The 22832-nt window shown below is 36.4% G+C and overlaps 1 protein-coding gene across 1 annotated transcript; it reads right to left on the reverse strand.

Moving 5' to 3' along the window:
• Nucleotides 1-1400: 1400 nt before the first annotated feature.
• Nucleotides 1401-12295, reverse strand: LOC148854041 (zinc finger MYND domain protein). Its single transcript, XM_088983581.1, has 7 exons — nucleotides 11723-12295; nucleotides 7109-7249; nucleotides 6661-7026; nucleotides 6075-6317; nucleotides 5106-5198; nucleotides 1853-2053; nucleotides 1401-1767 (listed from the first exon to the last, which is right to left on the reverse strand). Exons 1-7 carry the CDS (start codon nucleotides 12059-12061, stop codon nucleotides 1555-1557), a joined length of 1596 nt encoding a protein of 531 aa, XP_088839707.1. The 5' UTR covers nucleotides 12062-12295; the 3' UTR covers nucleotides 1401-1554.
• Between the last annotated feature and the right edge of the window lie 10537 nt (nucleotides 12296-22832).

A 22832-nucleotide genomic window follows, 5' to 3' on the forward strand; every position in this document is an offset into this window, starting at 1 on the left:
TGCCAAGCAGGCACGGCCCACTACAATGCAGGCGACACTAGCGATTTTAATGATGATGAGTTATGAGTGATGACTACTAAACAAACTCAATTAAGTTTTCTTTATCAAAATACTAATTTTCCCCTAGTTTGGAAGGAGTACAAATACAATTATGTAGAGTGCAAAACCTTGTATTTTATATTATTTTGTATGTATTTGTATTGTACATATTTGTATTTGTACTCCTTCCAAACTGAGCAAGAAAGAAAAGGGCAAATTTTGCCCAGTGAAATTTCAGAAAGTAAGCCCATTGCACTTTTATAAATAGTATAATATAAATGATCAAAATATAAAATCTCTCGTGTAATGGTGTGGTGTTATATTACACACACATAGGACAAGCCCAGATCTCATGCAAACAAAAAACTCTACACACACGGCATCTAACCACATCAGAATTTCCCATACCTGTGTTAAATTCATGGGGAGATGCCCACAGTGCATGGCTCGATGCCCATGCCTTCGAATTTTTGGTTGCTGGAGATCCTTTTACAAACTTCCCAAACAATGTTGGCAATTTCGGCATAAGGATTAAAAGCACAATATGGATAACCACAGTTAATCAGTTTGGCTTCAGGAAACAGAAACTAAAACATGGTAAAAGGATTCAACCGATTAACTGAATGCATGGCTCCAACAGATTGACGGGTTCATGTAACAAAAGGGAAGGAAATTAAGGAATCTCAGGAGAAATCGACTTCAGTGCTCACAAGATCGTGTTCACACCGCTCACACGGTCCCAGTGGTTCTCCAAAACCCATAAAACTATTTCATTGATTCATGCACAGAATAATACTGATAGTAGACATATTGACGTGGCACCGTTGCTTATCAAAGGGGAAAATGTGCATACGTATGAGGGATTGAGCCATTGAGGGTGCAAGGCCCACAGGAAGCAATATGCAACTAGAGTACTGGACAATACAGACATGTCAAAGTTCAACTAATTAGTTTCATCGTTTCACTAGACGATCACTACGAATGAATACTCCGCGCACATCACAGACAAATACGCCAACGTCTCATAGCTAGAACTATGATATCATTCGCATTTCTACAAGGTTCCTTGCTCTCCTGGTTGGTGCAACTCAACAAAAATTTAGTCATTATGTAAATCCAAACTCGTATGTGTTTTAAGTTTGTATTGGGATCCAAAGTCCTCAGTATGGATTTGGATATGATGGTTAAGTCAAAATGTTCTTACCAAGAGATGACAAATTGCCAAGTCATCAGTCGATGTGTCAATTGTTTTTGTTTTGAAAAAACAAAATCACACAAAATAAACATGATTTGAATTTTGAACCCCGGAGACCCGCATTTGAAATTTAAGAAAGCAAGCAAGAATATGCTGATCTTGAAGATTTCAGGGAGAAACATGTGAAAATACGTATTGCTTATTTACACATACCATGATTATCTCCAAGGAGGACATCAGTAACTTCTTAGTAACATCATACAAGCTCAGAGAGAATATTTCAGGACTACAAATAGCACCTACAGCTCCAGTTCAAGTTTTCAACACCTTACCGGCCTCTCATATGTTGGTGGTAAGGAGGGGCAATTTTCATTCATGCTGGCATATGGCTCAATGGTATTATACTGAGGCAATTCCATTTGGTACTCTCCAAGAATCTGGCAGAATGGAAGCTCACCATCTGCATTACTGCACCAACTTGGTAGGCGTGTTCGGTTATTCTCAAATATCTTTAGCATGTAAGCATCACGAATCTGCAAGCAACAGCAAAACTTTGTCAGATAACTAACTACTCGTTTACCTGAGTTGAGATAGACATAAGATGCATTTTACACTTACAGTGAACTCAGTGACCTGAATAGAACTGGAAATAGGATAAAAAATTCCAGCCTCTTTATACATCTCAAGTATAAATGCAACGCATGTTGTTGATTTTCCATCACTGTACACCCATTCATCTTGTTCTGGGATGATAAGTAATTGATCAAAGGAAATGCCACGCCTCTCACTTTCAGCGAGTATTCCAGGCAAGTCCAAACCCTATATCCAACTAGGCATGAATGTTATTTCCAATAAATATAAAAATCTTAATAATTTAGACAAGATGCAAGACGCAATAGTAGTAACGATTAAGGGTCATACCAACCCACAGGAAGCACACAAAAGATGCACATGACAGATAACAACTTAGACTTCCAATGCATATTTGTGGAAATCCATTTTAATAATATACAGATCACATCATTGGGTCAACATGTAAACTGCTTCCATATAAACTAATATGAGCTTTAATATTTTGCAATGTTCTGATATGGAGAATTATGGATTTTTTTTGCAAATATGAGTCGATATTTGTCATTGGACTGAAGAATTTCCTCCATGATTACATCAACAATATACTTGTAGGAGACCTAGTATCTGTCTTTTTCTAGTTCGCAATCTTTCACTTCCCATTCTAATTAACTGTATTCTCCTTCTCGATACATTCCCCCTATAAGCGCTGTCTGGGAAGAGTGTAAATACAAATACTGTCATTTTCATGAACCTTGCTTTTTTTTTTTTTTTTATATGTTCTGAAGGGCTACACAACGGGGGTAGCCCATCTCCCAACCCAGGTGCAGGCGGGATTCGATCCCAAGTCTCCGCTACGACCAGCAGGAGAGATTACCAACCAGCTGCTTGGCACCTTGCTTCATGAACCTTGCATATTTGTGTTCAGTCTTCCAAAATGGAGCTATAATGTCTTATTTATTTCAAACCCTTTACCTTTATTTTTTTATAAAGTTTTGTCTCCCTCATATTTTGCTACTTTTGTTTTACTTCTACAAAATTCCCTATGTCTCTCTAGTTGACAAAGTGACATAGGATTGGTATAATACAAGGATGAATCTATGAGAGTAATAATGAACTGATTTTAAGACTGACAGTAGAGATTAACAAGGTCTAGAAAGTTCTAGACAAATTCTTTGAGAACTATAGGTTCTCCACAAGATGGTGGAAAATAGAAAATTCAAAACTAAGTATACAGATGGATTTTTTATTTATTTTTTGATGAATGAATGGTATTCTATTAAATAGAGATAGAAATAGTACAAGCATGAAGCACCCTAAGAGGAGGCACGAGGTGTTACCTCCCCTTAAAGGTGGTTCCAAACCCAACTCTTTTCAGAATGCAGTTACAAATTAGCCAAAAACAGAGAATCCCTTGAAGCCCCTTGTTTAGCTAAAGAATCTGCCAATCTACTAACCCACTGAAAGCTAACTGACATGGTTCTTGTAAGCCATTTGACTTTTTTGATGATGTCCCTATATATCCAAACAACAGTTTCTGGGTCTGACATCCATCCCACTATCACCTTAGAATCTCCTTCAATTATCAAATTAGTCACTCCAAGTTGGTTGGAAATCTGTAGTCCTTGTAGAGTCTCCATAACCCACTGGACCTAAGCATAAGGACAGAATATTGCCATCCTTATTCCTCAAGATCCCTCCTATACCCAAAGGTCCAGGATTGCCTTGACTGCTCCCATCAAAGTTCGACTTTACAACTCCTTCCGGAGGGGGTAACCAACTTGCTTGTGTTCTATTTTTCTTGGATGATGTGGAGGCCACTGCTGCCCAATTCCTTGTGTTCAATCTTTCTTCCTACTAAATTTTATCTCAAAACTCCATCTAAAAGTCTAAAAACTGTAGTTCCTGAAATTCTGGCAAAATTTTCCAAGTTTTTGTCTTTTTGTGGAATACCTACCCAATATCCCAGTTAAATTGCCCCTACAGTACAGATGGAATTTTTTAATGAGACCATGTATACCTACATATTGTAGGGGCAATTTAAGTAGACGGCATACTGGGTAGGTATTCCACAAAAAGACAAACTCTGAGAAAATTTTCCCAGGATTTCAGGAACTACAGTTTTTAGACTTTTAGATGGAGTTTTGAGATAAAACTTAGTAGGAAGAAAGATGATTGAAACTCATGGAGGAAAATTAGGGATGCCCATTACATAAAATACAGAATTGCTACTACCATATGTTGACTCGAAGAAAAACTAAATGACTATTATGAAATTTTAAATACAACTAAATTATGACTAAACAAATCAAAATACTAGGGTGTGAATAGGCAACATGTAAAATGAGGAAATACTCTTTCTATCTAAAAATACAAAGAAAAAAACATAGTCAAATTTACTTGCTTACCCCTTAATCACAAAGTATATTCAAATATTCTTCTATCAGTTTAAAAAGAAGTTGCAACCAAGGTCAATTTAAATGTTATACATGGTAGGATTAGGATCCCTCTTTTTTTCACTTGAAACCAAATCAAAATATCATTTCATCTCTAGACACAATCTTCATTTTTTTATGCTTAGACAAAATGTCAAAACAGCACAATGCATCATAAGATGCTAGTATGCACCAAAATGAAACAATCAAAACATATTTGTAATGGGACTCCTAGACAAGGTGTCAGGAGAAACAACACCTATTAATGCATGGATTTTCCAAGCTCTTCAAGCTTTTAATGAAGTTTTTAGTAATGTGATTTATGCAGTTTGATATATGGGACATCCATTAGCAAAGCAAGGGGTGAATAGAGAGTCTTTGTTTTGGGCTGTGTTGTAACTTGATTTTTGTTCAGGGGTCACCTTTTCCTTCTGTAGGTGACAGTTTGTAATTCTGATTTTACCATTTCCTATCAAAAAAAAAAAAAGCGAGGCCTAGGGAGGGTCAGATGTACACAGCCTTACCCCTGCACAGAGAGGCTGTTTCTAAAGATTCGAGCCCTGGTCACCCAGGTCGCAATGGAGAAACCTGACTGTTACGCCAAGGCCCACCCTCAATTTCAAGACCTCGGATACAGGACCAAAAATCGGCAATGACCTAGTCTTCCTGTATATAGTAAATGCATAACTCCCAACAGTATACAAGCATCTCTTCATCCTAGAATATACAATTTTTAGAAGTTTAAGGTCTGCCATATCCACTTAATCTTGAATGTAAGAGTCATTAAATCCGAGCAATGAAAAAAATAATTAGGCCAATAGAATCATGCAACATATTAAAGAAATTCAGGAAAAGCTATAACATACATCAGTTCCCAGACGCTTGTTTAGAGCTTCATTCCACATATTAGCAGCATATGCCGGTTGCAATCTAGTCCACATAAACATGACAGAAAGGACCTTGTAAACATGGGGAACAAGTTAGCCATGTCTGAAAAGGCCATGCATGTTTATGTACATACAGCAACAAATACAGATAAATTAGAGATAGAGACAGCAAAAAAGGTGCGCATGTAAACAAAATCAAGTGTATGTATCATGGGCAACATAGTTGGGCTGACTGGCTAGCCGTAAATGGAGAATTCATGAGCATTCCAGCCAAATTTGGAACCTTCTAGATTGAACTTAGTAGATCTTCCTTGAGGTGTCTAGATGAACTTAGACATGCTCTAGTATATTCTTGTTGAAGGGTGTAGAAATGTTAAGGTCTAGGACTCTAGAATGGTTCTAGATGTATCCATTGAGAAGAGTGCAGAATGTTTCTAGAGAAGTCTTGTATGGAGGTGGAACATGTATAAATAGGAGCCACCTCCCTCATTTTTAAATTATCCAAGTAGTCAAGCCTTGTAGAGTAGTTGTAACCATTTCCTTAATGTAATTCTATTTTCTTCTTGTGCAACACTTAGTATGTCCTTGTGTGCTTTGGTGTGTCCTTAGAATTTAAGCTTGAAGGGTCAATTAAGTAGTACATGACTTAGCCAAAGAAGCAGTCAGATTGTGATATATGGATATGGTTAGATACTATATTACCTGATGCAAATATATACACAAAGAGAGAAGGCACATATTCAATGAATTAATCATATTTTACCACAACTATTGTTCCCATCCTCATTCACATGATTGACATAAGTTTATATTCCATTCTCAAAATTTGTCAGTAAGTTTTTTTAGTGATCAATCAACAGGAATAAATCACCAGGCTATGAAGGCCATAAGCAATTTTAAAAACAATGGAAGCTTAAGACACATCCTGTACTTTGTGACAACACATACCAAGTGAGCATCAAGAGGAGGTGGATAATTTTCATCCATGGTATCGATCCAACTAAATATCATGTTATGATAACCATATGGCTTGCCTGCCATGTTCCGAGAAAAGGCCCATGCTGCAGTAGCATTAAACTTTACACGCAATTCAGGATGCAAGGGAAGCAATGCTATATGCGGATTAGAGTTATCCTTGAGTGATAGTTCCCACCATTCATCCCATGGAATTATTACAATAATTTCCTCTCCCTGCACATCACCAATATATAATAGTGAACCTCTAATTTATTGCAATGTTTATACTTGTATGTTTTAAATTCTGAAAACAGCTTATGGTTTAAGATGTTATGGAAATAATAATTGAAACTGTCAATGAACTATAAACTGGATAATAATAAAAACTGTTGGTGATTAACAAAAAAAAAAAAAACAGAATATTGGTGTCTCTCATTAAAAAGCATCTATTTCACATAAGAATGCAGCCATTCTAGATGAATTCATAAACTATTCTGATTTTCCTAGCATGCAATTCAAGCTCAAGATTCATTTTGGTTCTTTCTGCCATATTATTCCTAAATGATCATCCACATACCTTGTCATTCTCATGCCCTGACTCACCAACCCATAAATTTCCCATTTCATCCTTCAAGCAAACTGCTGTGTGACCAGCAAATGCACCTGTTACCCATTTTTCTAATGTCTCAAAACCACCCCACCGCCCACGGATCTTTGAAATTGCTAAGAAATCACCAGAATGAACATCCTCTGGATTGATAATGGAACGCCAAGGCTGAGGACGCTTTTTAAATGATGCCCCCATGTGCTTCTCTAAAAAGGCTATGTTTGCACTCTGACCCCAAGCAGTGTTGGAAAATAGAGGCAACACGTCAAGCAGAGAGAGCAATGTTCCCAGCATTCCTGATGGCATAAGAAACACAGATATTCCATGCTGCTTTACCTGGTCCATAGTCACCAAGAATGTCATCTTTAGACTTATATTATCAAATGTGAAGCAGAAACGAGTCAATCAAGAGTTATACATATTCCAACTCTGCAGGTTCCTCCCATGATGCAATCTCCAAGGTGTGCTCCCTAGAAGAAAAGTAATAATCCCAGGTTACCCTATAGGGTGTAGCAAACACATAAAGATCCATACAGGTCCAGCTGTGAGCTTCGCCAGTCTGCAAAAGGAAGGGGAAGTCAACCAAGAAAATAAAGTAAACAAAAAAGGCAAATGATTCAAAGATCTACAATTCAAACATGTATGAGGCCATAAACTAATAACATATATAGCATATGCAGGATTCTTACTCAGAACATGTTAAGCATATAAGCAACCATGGAAATTCAGTTATGGTAGCAAAGCTATCACTTACGAAACATAAAGATCAATACACCAGTTCTCCAAAACTTGAGAAGATCAACTGCCATAGTGCTGTCTAAATCTAATACATGTTTGCAATTTATAGATACAGTGTACATTATAAAATTGATTTAAGGGATCATTTATGGTGGAGGCAAAGGGTCCTTTCTTGATGTATATATGTGTGTGTGTGTGTGTGCGCCATGTCAGAATGGTTCTCCATTCTCCCCTACCATTTATCTATTTTGTGGTTTTTTTTTAATTTTTATTTTTAAGATTGAACAAAATAACTCAAGTAGCCAATCAACTTTAGGTCTTTAAGACTTTCACTTCTTCTCATTAACCCTATCTTCTCTTTCTCATTAACTCCTTTGATTATCTCTCCTCATTAATCATTCCATTAACTCTCTCTCTCTCTCTCTCTCTCTCTCCTCTGGTAACTCACTCCACTAATTCTTTCTCCTCTCCATTACTCCATTAAATTGCTCTTTTTCATTTTTATTAGGCCCACAAATTTCAAGGCCAAGTCGGACCTAATATTCAAGGCCAGCGTGAGCCCAACCCAGCCTATAAACAAATAACAGTTTAAAAAGTAGCTAATAAAAATATCATAAATAGTTAAATCACCTAAAAATAATGTGAGAGAGAGAGAATTCTAAGGCATAGTTCCCACCCCTTCCATCATTAACCTATTTTAGCATATTTCTAAAGGCATCTTCCATTATTAGTCTATTGTATTCCAAGGAGAGAGAGAATTTTACTCTCATCTAAACTTTTATTTCATATTCAAATTCTATTTAATTGGTTAATTTTCAGAAAATTCTAATTTGAAACCTAATAACAAAAATGAACAAAAAATTACTAAAGTTAATAAAAATATTAAATTTTAGCAAGTTTTTATCTAACGACTATTAAGAATTAAGAAATTAACGAAAATCAGTAGTTCATAAATTAAAATACATTTGAATTCTATTTAAAAATAATTAATATTGATAGGATAGTTAAAAATACTAATAATAAGTAACAAAATATTAAAAGTAATAAAGCAAACCATTTGCATTCTATATAAAAATTACAAAAAAAAATTAAAATAATAAAACTAATAATGGCCAAATTAGAATTGTCATTAGACTCTACTTAGGAATGACCATTTATAACTTAGCCCAACCCGGCTAAGCCAATAAATTTGCGGGCTCAAGCAACAATTTTCTTTTAAGCCAGGTCTAGCTTAGGTCTACACTACACCAAACCCACACATAATGCAGGCAGTAGGTGATGTAGCGTGATCTGACTGCTCCCTGCTGAAGGATGATCTGGCTTCCAATCGAACGGTGAGCTAGGTGAATTTGCAAGACGAAGATCAGAGAACTCGGGGTGGCTAACCCAGCGAGGTCGCTCCGATGCTTAAGTTAGTAATCTGATGCGAACTGAATAGCTTTGAGAACTTAGAGAGCTAGAGAGCTAGAGAGCAGAAAAATCGCGCATACCTTGTGTCATTGCGGTTGGTGCCTTTATATAGGCATTGTTTGGTGTAGGCTTCACGCACCGCATCCGAGATTCCCGGGAGGTTGTGCCTTACCGATCCGAAATCCTCAGAGGTAACCACTATGCACGTTGACCATCCTCTAGAACATTCGATACGCGGGCCAAATTCAAAGAAACGTGGGAGTGTCAGGGTATGCATGTTGAATTTGTCGGCGAGCACATCTCGCAGATCACCGCCTGGTCCTTAGTTAGGTCGGCAAGCCCTCGAGAGAGGTCATGCCTCGCGTCGAGGTCACTTCGGCCGATGACGAGGTGCTGCAGGTCGGCCCTGGACGAGGTGCTACAAGCCAACCTAAGTTGTGGTCGAGGTCGCCAAGTCAGCGATAAAGGCAGGTTGCCAGGTCAGGGCGAAGACGAACTACGATCTGGGACTCCAAATCATCGCTTAGGTGGCATCTAGGTGTCGTCCAGTTGTTTTGGGATGCCATGTGTCATGAGATTATTGGAGGGCCAAATCCGCCCTCATCAGTAGGGTTGTAAACGGATTGGATCCAACTACATTTGCATCTGATTATGAAATCTCTAGATCCGCATCCACATCTAATTATTATGTTGGATTTTGGATTTAATTTGCAACCATATTATTGTGTTTAAAATGGCCAAAAATTTTAAAAGTTTTAAAAAACTAATTATTTTTAAAGTATATATGTATAATTAATGTATATAAATATAAAATATTAAATGTATCAATTATAAACTTTATATAATTATACATAATATCTATGTGTATACATAATTATACTACATATATACATAAAATAATAATTTTTATTAGACTTGGATTTTAGTCGGATCAGATGGGGTTAAATCCGCATCATATCCAATTATTAATCGGATGCAAATTCTAACATCCAAATTTGAGTTATGAGATAATCGAATTCAAAGTCGAATCGGGTATCATACTTTCAAAGTCCATTGACAACCCTAGCAAACAGGGCCCAAGCTAAGCAACCCCTAAGCTCGACCTAGAAGTTATATACATATATGGTAAATATTATTATATAATATTTAGATAACAAATTTTGTATTAATATATAGATAGAAATTTTTATATATTTTTTATAATAGACAAATTAAATAAAAATTTTAGTTTGTAAAAAAAACCATAGTTTTATAATTAACACGAGCAAGCTTGTCTCTATCCTAAGCCTAAACAAATATTATTACACTTGAGGTGTGGGCCAAGCTAGGGCAGACAACCTTTTAAAAACTATTATTACACTATCAAAATCTGGCCCAAAATCTTTTATTTTTTGGTTCATTAGGCTACACAATGGGGGTAGCCCATCTCCTATAGTTCCTTCGGCTTCGATATTATCTAAAAATAGTTAAAATACCAAAAATAATGCATGCATGGGTTGTACTTGGTTTGGTTAGTCCAATTATGAATGTCACAATGCTCTTAGGGGTGCAACTTGGATGGGTTGGGTCAAGTTGAGGATCAACCCAAACCCAACCTAAAGTCTTATTCCTCAAGTTCAGATTTAGATTAATTTAATTATGACTAAAAAATTAATATATAGATTATTTTAATTATGACTACAGCCTAATTTTATATATTTACTAATATTTAAGTATTTTAAATATTTAAGTAATATTCACAAAAAAATGTAACATTTAAGCATTAATAAAATAGAACACTAATAGATAATATGGAGAAATAATCATTTTATTAAGTAATTAGAATAATTTATTGTTTTTGTTAGAATTTATTAATAAAATTAATCCAAATTATTAAGTTACTAAATTATTTTTGTAAGAAATTACTAAAATAAAGATTTTGTATTTTATTTTACTAAAATAAAGATTAAGTATTTTAAACAACATTGCATTTGTTCCTTATAATAGTTATCGGTTTCTGTTGTTTCACTTTCTCTTGACAGATCCTGTGCATCACATGGATCCCCACTAGTGGTCAAATATTGGGCTACCAAGTGTGAGAACATAGGTTCGAACCTGGGAGCAGCCACTTTGTACAATAAATGCCAAAGGTAAGGTCTGGATACCCTCCCAAAACCCCAGATAGCTAGGACCCAACATTGGGTAGTTGCCTTTTTATACATAGTGGAGAGCAATCAAGGGACCTAGTAAAAGGAAAGGAAAAGAAACATTATTCGAGAAAGCAGATCAACCATAAAAGGCCTGTTTACATATGTTAACTAGTTGGAGGAACTTCTAAATATTCTTCAGCTGCATCATACTATGAATATCATTTAGGTCCTTATTAATCAATACAAAGATTCACCCATTTGAGTATGCACAGTTCATAGAATAAAAGCATAAAACAGCTGAAATATAAAACCAGAAGAATGGCCCAAGCCCCCCCTCCCCGAATATTTTCAAGAATCATATTTCGTTAACATAGAAATCCTCTCATGCACGCCTAGTAAACATGTAAGAAAGGGCAAATAAGTGAAGTACTGTACAGCCATCAACCCAGTTTCTGAATGGTGTTAAATATTCGAATTGAATAAAACAAGAACTAACTTTTTTCGAATTATATCAAGGCCAGTTACTCCAGTTTACTGAAACATTTTTTTCTTTTCCTGCAGCGACTATCCACACAATCAATCTAGGGTCTATAGAGCTTTGTAAGACATAATTCAGTCAATTCTATGTGTTAATCCAATTCCCGACAACATCAGCGACATAAAACTACACCCAAACAGGGAATTAAAAAGAAGATGGATTATGAATTGAAGAATTAAAGATATTGATAAAAAAATCGAAGAAATAGAGGACGAACCGTGAGATATATAATACCGCCTCCCAAGCCCTTTTCATCGGTTTTTCCACTAGTGAACTCGAACCTAGCTTCATTACCATAAAAGCAAGCTCCTTTCCACTTGGTAGACGCATTGTTGGGAGAAACCGATCCGACAAAAGATGGCAAGAGATCAACGGCACTGTGGATAGTATTAAGCACAGGCCACGAAACCTGACGAGGCAGAACCGGAAGGACGTCCTTAACCCTAAATGGAACCTTCAAAGCATGTCCAGAATCCAAACCAGTCCCTAGCGCTAAAAAGAATAAGAGCCCCAACCACGTGTGGCGACGGAACAACGTCATCGATGAAGATGCCATGGGTTCAGTTCGAACTGCTTATCCTTTCTTTCTGCAACTTGGGAGTTGCAGAGAAACCCTAGGTTTGAGGTTGCAAGGTCAGGGATGAAGAGAATTTTGATCCATGTTTGAAAAATGAAATGGATTGAATGGAAACTTGGAAAAGGCCTGAGTTGAAATCAGATATTTAACCAGAATTGAGTAGCCAAAAAACAAGATAATTAATTACAATAATTGGTTAATTAATCATTACATATTCCTTTTTTCACGTGGATTAGCTGAATTTGATAGCTGCTATTGTGGCTGTGGACCAATCATTTTCCTCCACACCAGTCAGAAATTCAAATGAGAGATTGCAAATGCACGACTGGTGTTGAGTAAAATGATTGACCCACAGCCATTTCAACAGCAATGAAATTCAGCCATGATCGTTCTATTCGTGTCGCTACTCGCTAAGGACCACAACACAATGAGCACGATCTGATCTTACGTGGAATCTTCTCGTAAGAAGGCAAGCTCTTCGCTTGTCTGTTAAATGGCACCCGGAGTTCTAAACTTCTAATCACCTACAATTGTCGACGTGTCATATTGTCATTGGTCCTATATCGTCCGGTTCTCGCAGAGGATTGACATCCGCTCACCACGTAGTTGTTTCTATATGGGATGTCGTATGCAACTAGTCATGATCCGTCCTAGCGGTACCTTCTCAGAATATTCCAGTTTTCCCAATGTATCATTCCACCAGATGCCCTACGGGCTACGATAAATAAGGGGCGTTCATCGGCCAGGCTGGGCTTAGCACCTGTGGTGAAGGTTATACCCGACCCGAATGACTTAGGTTATATCCAACCTAAATCATTTCTTTTTACTTCTGCCCGAGTCATTCTTTCTATTTCTAGCTCTTCCCCGCTCCCTTCAATTTGTAATAGATCACATTCCTGGTATGTGCTGTAAGTGGTTTGTATGCACCTCACTAAACCACCTCACTCTCAATTTATCATATATTATAGCTTATAGCTACTCTTCAGTATATATGGTGTATGCATCCATCTAATACTTCACATTTATGAAGAAATCCAATTAGCTTAATGAGATGGGTGTTTGGCAGGCTGTGGAACCAATAATAACACCCCACGCCATTGAAAGAATGCATGGGGCTCATGGTGAGAAATTAAATGATCGTAGGTCCCATGTATTTTATTACTAACGTTGAGTTTTATCATTGGTTCTACAATCCACTGAACAACTATTGTGTTCAATTAATCCTTTCTCATTCATGACAACTCAGTCTTTAGATATTATTTCTCAACTGCCCAAGACTATTCTCTATACGACATTACTGACCTTACAATTATTTAATAGAACTTTTTCTTAGTATAAGTGGCATTTGCCGATCACATGAGACTCTTAATGCACCTCACAATTTATACTTTAATTGCATAGGTGGCATCTCCATAGTCTCTCTCATTATGAATTATTGAGCCAAAGTAACAAAAGATGTCATATTTAATTGTCTTTTAGTCCTTATTAACAATCATGGTATATATATATATATATATATACATACATCTTTCACTATTAGACCTTTTCAAGGGCCAAGTAGCCTAATAGGCCAATTGAACATGGACTGTTCTTTTTGGGCTTGAACACGACTTTACGCATGTTGGCTCGAGCTCATGCCCAAAACACTAGGATATATATATATATATATATATATATATATACATACATATACATTTGTCACTAACTTTTTTTAGGTCAGGTTCATGCTTTTCTCAAAATAGCTCAAATTGAGCCTAAGCCCACCCCAATAATATTTTGCAATTATCTATTCTCTTTTCTCAAATTAATTTGAGATTTTTAGTATTTTTTGGGTTTTGAGGTCATTTAATACAAATAAATCTAGCTTGGGCTTTAACATATTCTATTCTAAATATTTTAGTATACAACAAACCTTTAGGTATTTTTGGTTTCCAAGACTACATTTGGGCTCAAGATCTAGGCTTCATGGTTGGACCGGACTTAGGTTTAGGCCTAAACATATTACATTATGAAGAGGTAAAATCAGGCCTGTGAACAAGTCTAGTCACTTCTAACATATAAGCACACATGACATCAAAGTTTTGCTAAGGTTACGAAAATGCCAATGTTACATTGACTCTAAATGGACCAAAATACTAAATGTGACTTACCTTGAATCCAGATTGCTTGAAACAGAAACTGTGTGCACATGATGTCCAATTGCACATCAAGAATATCTCTTATATATGTAAGTCAAATTCATGTGGAGATGTACCCAGTGTGTGGTTGGATGCCTGTGCATCCAGGGTTTGCACATAATTTTTTCTTTCAAGTAAGAGTATATTTGAGACAAGCGAGTGGGATATTCAGCCATTTGAAATTGGCTTGCCAAAATAACATCATGCTTGTGCTCGATTTGAGCTAGAGACTTGAGTTTTAATTATATATATGTATGTACAAAACAAATACTATACATGTAAACAATTATTTTTGAAACTCGAGCTCACGAACCTCTCACAAGCTAAGCTTCATTGGGCTCGAGCTTGGTTCAGAGATCGATTTAGATCAAACCAAATCAAGCTTTTATGAACTGAGCTCAAATAGCTTATAATAAGTTCAATTCATATAATCCCTACTTTCAAAGTGTTCCATCTCAATTTACCTTCAAATGCATCACATGTTGTCCAACATATCTAATAGATTAATCATGTAATAATTCAAGATTGATGGGTTAGAAGAGCAAATACTGGGGGAGTGATCATTACCATGGATATTAGTACATTGCTTGGTTATGGAACATGGAACACCCATTAAGCAATCATTTGGGTATGTGATGAGACGGGATCTGCTCCTCACAAATGGGCACCTCACACGCACATCCATCGTGTATTGGGAACATCTCCCATAAATATTTATTAATAAGTACGAAAGATGTTCCCAATGCATGGTAGGATGTGCGTGTGAGGTGCCAGTTGTGAGGAGCTGATCTGGTCTCATGTGTGACATATGTCCAAAGCATCTTGTGGATGGTTTGAAACACGACATCAAAATTTATTTCATATACCAAAATCTCATTAATTGGGTTGCACGAGAGTATGTTGGATGATTACTATATGTAATACAATGAATGATTGACTTTTTTTAAAAGCATATTACGATTTAATTGAAGGGAAGGGAGAGATCCATCATATGGATGGTCGAACCATGCAAAGTGGTTGGGCAATTTTTCAAAAAAATGTTTTTATCCCTTATGAGAATCGTATTACCTGATTTAGAAAAACTGTATTTTTCAATGTTCATTCTTGAAACAAATCGGACCAGATCTGTAACAAAAAAGATTGAGGGATATACCTAATATGGAATACACAAATGTAACTCCCAACGTAGGTGTTCACGCCCAAAGAGGTCACCAAATCCTACCTCCACTGAATGTGACAGTTTAGGATGAAGTGTGATCAGCAAAGCAGTTCTTCAATAAGAACTACCATCATTCAACAAGGACCACGCAAGGGAGTGTGAGCATAACTTTATATCTGATTTTTCTAGCAAAAATCAAAATCAATATCAAATCTTGATCAGTCCAAGACTATGGAGATCGAACAAGGTAGGGCGGCAAGAACATAGGAAAGAATTGGGTTCTGCAAAAGTGTTTAACAGAAGGAATTCACCCTTTATTTATAACCTATATGGATCAACTTCCTAATCCTACCAGGAAATAGTTCTTTGATCCAAATCTTTATTTGGAACTGAACTCTTAATTGGATAAGACTTATCTTATCCTCTTGCTAATCCAAATCCATATCTAATCTCAAATTTGCTCACTTTTAATTAATCTCATTAACCCATTTCAAAATAGGCTTTAGGTCCATCAAGTTATTAGGCTCACTTCCTTTTTAATTTGTTGGCTAGCTTGGTTATCTTTGTATAGCATGGGACCCTAACATTGATCTCCACAAAAACCATATGGGTTCAGCCTAGCCTCCGTTACAAGGCCTAGCCGAATTCACTACCAAACACAGTGAATCCCTGAGCCCATCAGTATGAGCACTTAGTAGGCTCAACATTTACACTAAATGGTCATTGGTTCCATCCACCTTATGAAGGCCCAAGGACTATGGACTTAAGTGAGATTAGCCCATCAGGTAAAAACCCTAGGTGGTCTTACACTTAACCTCTTAGTCCATAATGATTAGACACTGTCCGACAAGAGAGGACCTCTCCCTCGACTACAAGGTACAGTTCACACTCTCTACTCAGACTGCCCCAACATACCCAGGTTATGACCCCTGCTAAGAATCTCACTGATTGGCATATCAAAGACAGCCTAATCCAACACCTAGTGCAGTATCATAATCAAGTCTAGGGGTTAGTGTAACTTTCAAATTTTTTCCATCTATCTCCAAGGTCCAAGGCACAACTGGAAATTGGTCCGGTTTAAAGTTTCAAGCAAACCCACACTACATGTGCTTCGGGTCTCACCCTGTCAGCTAAGAGAAACCACCCTAACTGACTTGGCAGTACATTAGTGTCAAACTTGGTAGGATAAACCTCCCTAAGTTTATCCAATGGCTGTGAATATTCTAAACTAATACGACTCTCATAAGTGTCCAGTTGAAAGGTATTGCACAAAAACACATCAGATATAACATAAATCAATTATGTACTTTATTCATTTACAATAAATGTCAAAATGTACATCAATCTGATTGGAGCTAAGGGACTGTCTAACATGAATTCATGTGATTTCAATCACACCTCAATAGGACTCAATAGATTCACACACACACACACACACACACACACACACACACACACACACACACACACACATTATAAGGACCACACCATGGAATGCCCCCAAATATTTAAAAAATAATGTGTTAACCATATCTCACCTTTTTTTTACATTGAAATTTTGTAAAGATGTATACATCAAAAGTTGGCTTAAGTGCAAACATCTATTTAGACACAAATTATAGTTAGCTTAGGGGGGATTAGCTTGGTACAATTGGATTTGGTTTACTTTGAAGCCATTAATTTCACTATGTGAAAAAAAAACACGTCGGGATCTGTTGACCACACCGCCTTGTTGGCTACTTCATCCAACCACATGATGGGAAGAGGACAATTTTGTTATCAATATTCACATCCAAACTCCCATAGTTGCACTGTTGATATGGGCAAATTTCTTAAACTACCCTTAAGGTTTAAGAAATTGACTAACTATACCACTATTGTTTCATTGTTGTCTTAAAGTACTCTTACTATTTATAACCATTGGGCAAATTTTTTAAACTACCCCTAAGGTTTAGGAAATTGACTAACTATATCCCTACTATTTCAGTATTGTCTTAAAGTACTCTTACTGTTTATGTTAATTGACTAAATATTCCTTATCGTTAGTGTTCGTTAACAGAATGATTAAAAAGACTATTTTGCGCATCACTCAAAAAACTCAGATTCATGGTTAAACGGAATACATCATTGGTGATCTTCAAGCTCCATCGACAATTCAATTTTGCAACTCATCACTCTCTCTCTCTCTTACCTTTTATATTTTTTTTTGCTTCGCAGCAATTTCCAATAAAAAAGCGACTACCATCCTAGTGGTGGTAAGTGTAGTTCAAGCTATTCGATAATGTCATTGTCACCGATCTTGCCGATCACCACTTAATATATCACTATGATTGGATTTGAGGGAGATGAAGAGAATTAATGGAGTTGGTTTACATTTTCTTGGAAAGGAAGCCCTTTTTTTCATAATCAATTATGGGTTTCATAAGCTCTTACGTCTAAACGCCACTATACCATGAAAGATAATCAAATAGGGCAGTAGCAATTTGAGACATTAAAATTTGAAACTCAAAAGAAGGCAACGACAAAGGAGTTTCAGAAGCTCCCACATTTTGTCTCCTTCTCTCTCAAAATGTCTCTTATTCCTCTCTCATTCCCTACTTCTCTTCTCCCCCTCTCTCTCTCTTGTTTTCTTTCTCTGCTACCGCATCGCCTCCCCCTTTTCTTGTAACATATTTGTATGGATCTCTTTTTCTCTCTCTCTCTCTCTCTCTCTTTCTCTATCTCTATTATCTCCCTATCTTTATCCCCTTCTCTCTCTCTTGTTTTCTCTTTCTTTGTCGTTGTAGTAGATTTGTATCGCATTCCCCCTTTTCTTCAATCAGCGTCAAATTTGTATAGAACTATAGATCTCTTTCTTCTTATCTCATTCGTTATCTATCTTCCCCCTCTCGATCCCCTTCTTCTTCTTCTCCTATCTCTCTCTCCCTCTCTGTCTCTCTTTCTCATTTTCCCATTCGCTATTGTTGCAACGGTATCGCATTCCCCCTTTCTTCGGTCAACAACAAATCTATATCACTATGATCTTGCAAAGTTCACAACGGTGACCAATGTTAGTTATAGGAGAGGATATTGATATTCAGGTAATGACAAATGTGGAGCATCGTTACAACCAAGAGCTCTTTGGCTTATCCAAATCTTGGAGCCCATAGGGGCTCTTGGTCACCGCAACTTCAAGATCATGCCAAACTAACTAAAATAGAAAGTCCTAATTCATATCTCTTGTGACCACAAGAGCTCTTGGTCACACCCAGATCTTGGAGAAGAGTCTTGGTGGAACTCGCTTAGGGTTTCTTTGGTGAGCTAGGGATGGATTTATTTGAACCAATCCATAGTGAAACCAACCCAAATGACAAATGCCCGCTCCTTCTACTGCAAGAACCCCGTTCTTCCGGGGAAGTACTGGTAGAGAGAGAAAAAATAAGAGGGTAAGAGAGAGACCAAGGGAGAACCAAAGTAAGAAAAGGAGAGATTCTAAAGGGTATTTTTGGATTAAAAAAATGGTCATGTGATGTCACATGTGATTGAATGTGACAGAAAGTTAACGATAGGGGAGGTTTTAGACAATTGTCTAAAACAGTAGGAGTACTTTAAGTCAATACTAATACAATAGGGGTAGAGCTAGTCAATTTCCTAAATCTTAGGGGTAGTTTAAGAAAATTGCCCTTTCTTCTATCATGTCAAGGTAAATAAATAAATCATTTTGACAACAAGGTTATAGGAAATGCAAGGACGGTTATAAGATTCTTCCATTTCTTCTTGTTAGGTAAATCTAGTTCTAATCGCTTTATGAGATAGCAATTATGTTTATTTTGTCCGTCAGAGAGGAAAAAAAACTACACAAGCCCAAATTATTATTTTGAGTTTTATGAGGCTATATATCTAACACTTTTATCAAAGGGCTCAGGTAAATTATGTTGAATCTCATTGCACTTGAGTCATCTTGAAAGCATTGTCCTGATTGTATGGGTTAGCTACATAATTATATAGACATAACTATATTAATAGAAAATGTACATGTTTTTTTAATATGGCAATTTTAGATGGCAACAATAGTGATAATGACAATAATAATGTGTTTAAAATATTTTACAAACTTTTATATTTCCATGTGCACGAAATAATTATTATTTAGTACACATTTTGTTGTTTAATATAATTAATGCATGATATTAAAGATGTATCCAAATGGTTTTTACATAATTTATGTTGTATTTTTTTGTCTTTTATCTTTTATATTTTCACTGTTTAATTGTGATATCACTGATTGAACAATATATACAACGATACACATATATGCAAAATAAAAATTATACATGTAACAATTATTTTTGAAGCTCGAGCTCTCGAGCCTCATAAGCTAATCTTCATTGGGCTCGAGTTTGGCTCGGAGCTCGACTTTTATGAACTAATATCAAATAGTTTATGATAAGTTTAATTCATATAAATCCCTGCTTTCAAGGCATCTCATATCGACTTACTTTCAAATATACATGTTGTCAAATATATCTAATAGGTTAACCATGTAGTAATTCAAGATTGTTGGGTTAAAAGAGAAAATAACAAGGAAATGATCATTGCCATGGATATTAGGTACATTGCTTGGTTATGAAAACATGGTACGCTCATTAAGCAATCATTTGGATGTGTGACATGTTTTGAAAGCATTTTGTGGATGGCTTTGAAACACAAGACATCAAAATTTATCTCATATACCAAAATCCCATTAATTGATTTGCACGAGAATATGTTGGACAATTACTATATGTAATACAATGAATGATTGACCTTTTTTTGAAAGTGTGTCATGATTAAATCCATGTAATTTCAACCACACTTCAATAGGTCTCAATAGATTCACACACACACATTATAGGGACCACACCATGGAATGCCCCTAAATGCTAAAAATAAAAGGTGTTAACCATATCTCACCCTTTTTTACATTTAAATTTTGTAAAAATGACCCAAATTTATATGTATCTTAGGGGAGTGAGCTTAATACAATTGGATTTGGTTTACTTTTAAGCCATTGATTTTACAATGTGAAAAAAATGTGTTATGATTGTTGACCATACTACATTGTTGGCCACATTTGTCCAATCGCACAATAGGAACATGGCAATTTTGTTATCAAGATTCACATCCAAACTCCCATAGCTGTACTATTGCTTTCTTCTATTATATAAGGATAAATAAGGGAATCCTTTAACTAGGAGGTTATAGGAAATTCAATGAAGGTTATAAGATTATTCCATTTTTTATTGCTATGTAAATCTAGTTGTAATCATTTTATGAGATAGCAATTGTGTTACTTTGTCCATTAGAGAGGAAATAAAACTACATGGCTCCAAATTATTATTTCAAGTTTTATGTGATTGTACATCTAGCACTTTTATGCAAGGCCTAAAGTAAATCATGTTGAATACAACTACACTTGAATCAACTGGAAAATATTGTCCCAATTATGTGGGGCTGGCTATATAATTATATTACTAGCACATGTACAGATGGCAATATTAAACAATGATGATGGTGATGACGACAACAATAATGACATGTGTTCAAATTTTCTACAAATTTGTATATTTCTATGTGCATGAAAATAATTATTATTTATTACACCTTCTTTTTTGTTTAATATGACGAATGCATAATATCTAGAATGTGCCCAAATGATTTTTTACAAAATTTTATTTTTTTGTGTTTTATCTTTTATATTTTTCATTGCTTAATTATGATATCATGGGTTGACCAATTTGGTTCAAATGGTTTGATTGCTTACTATTTATGTAGACAAATGAAGTTTTTACATTTTGATTAATTAAAAAAAATGTGTTTTACATTATTAAATATATCGGATATAGATCTCATCATTAGAAGTTATTGGTGGAAAATAACAACAATAATAATAATAACAACAACAATAACAATAATAACAATAACAACAACGACAATAGTCCAAATTACATTGTCTACATTCACATGTAGAGAGAGAGAGAGAGATACTATATTCAAAAAGGAAGTATTTTAGTAAAAAAAAAGAGGTTCCACAAGATCATTTATACCCATTTTAGTCAAATGGGCATTCTACATTTTCTTGTTGTTTTATTTCACAAAATTTATTATTTGACAATAACATATTGGTTTGACTAACTTGATTAGATGGTTGAATTACTTACTCGTCACTTGGATAGAATAATGGTTTTGTTTTTGCATTTGTTTAAAAAACATGGGTTAAAAATATTGAATATAAATATAATTAATACAAGTTATTAGTAAAAAAATATTTGAAATATAGTAAGATAGAAATGAGAGTTAATACCTTAAATATAAAACTCCATGATAATGGATTAAACTAGGTGAAAAGTATATAATTTTCAAACCTTACTGATGAGGGTGGATTTTGCCCTCAAATGATATTGTGACACATGGCACCTCAGAACAACTAGGTGACACCTGGAACCACTTAGGCAACAACTTGCCTTAGCCAAGTTGATGGTGTCCCACCTAGCGGCCTAGCCCAGGCACGAACTGGTGGCGTGGCACAGGCGCCAACTTGGCAGACTGGCCCAGGCGCCGACCTGGCGACTTGCGAGACGTGCTCGCCGACAAATTCGGCATGCATATCCTAACACTCCTACGATCCTTGGAATTTAGCCCACGTGCCGAATGATCTAGAGGGTGGTCAACATGCACGGCGATTGCCTCAAGGAATCTCGGATGCGGTGCGTGAAGCCCACGCCAAACAATGCCTATATAAAGGCACCAACTCCAATGGCATAGGAGGGCAAGTAAGCATATTCTAGCTCTCATACTTCATTATTTTTAGCTCGTAGTCTACTATGAGAGTATTGACTTAATCATCGGAACGACCTCGCCGGGTTAGCCACCCCGGGTCCTCTGACATTGATTCCTTGCAGGTCCCTAAAGAACTATGAAGCTCAATAATCAATCTAGCTTGCCACCAATCAGCTCAGCAACTAATAGTTAGCTCGACCCTCTGGTTAGCTCGGCACCTAATAGGTAGCTCAGCCCTCTAGTCAGCTCATCACCTAATAGGCATCCCGACACTCTGGTCAGCTCGGCACCTAATAGGCAACTCAACCCTCTGGTTAGCTCGTCACCTAATAGGCAGCTCGACACTCTGGTAAGCTCAGCCCTCTGGTTAGCTCGTCACCTAATAGGCAACTTGACCCAGTCAGTTCGACACCTACTAACCTGCCCAGCTCGGCACCTAATCTGCCCCCAGCTTGGCTTGGTCAGTTCAGCCTCCAGGTCCTCACCCAGCAAAATTCTCCATTTCGGCCTCTGAGTCATCGGGGCACTTGGAAGCAAACCGAATGATGAGGTACTTAACACAAAAAATTGATACCTCACCAAAAATCGATTCATCAATTGGCGCCGTCTGTGGGAA

Source organism: Nelumbo lutea, chromosome 4 (genome assembly GCF_056320005.1).
Source record: "Nelumbo lutea isolate HS-2025 chromosome 4, American lotus-T2T, whole genome shotgun sequence".
Classification (NCBI taxonomy): domain Eukaryota; kingdom Viridiplantae; phylum Streptophyta; class Magnoliopsida; order Proteales; family Nelumbonaceae; genus Nelumbo; species Nelumbo lutea.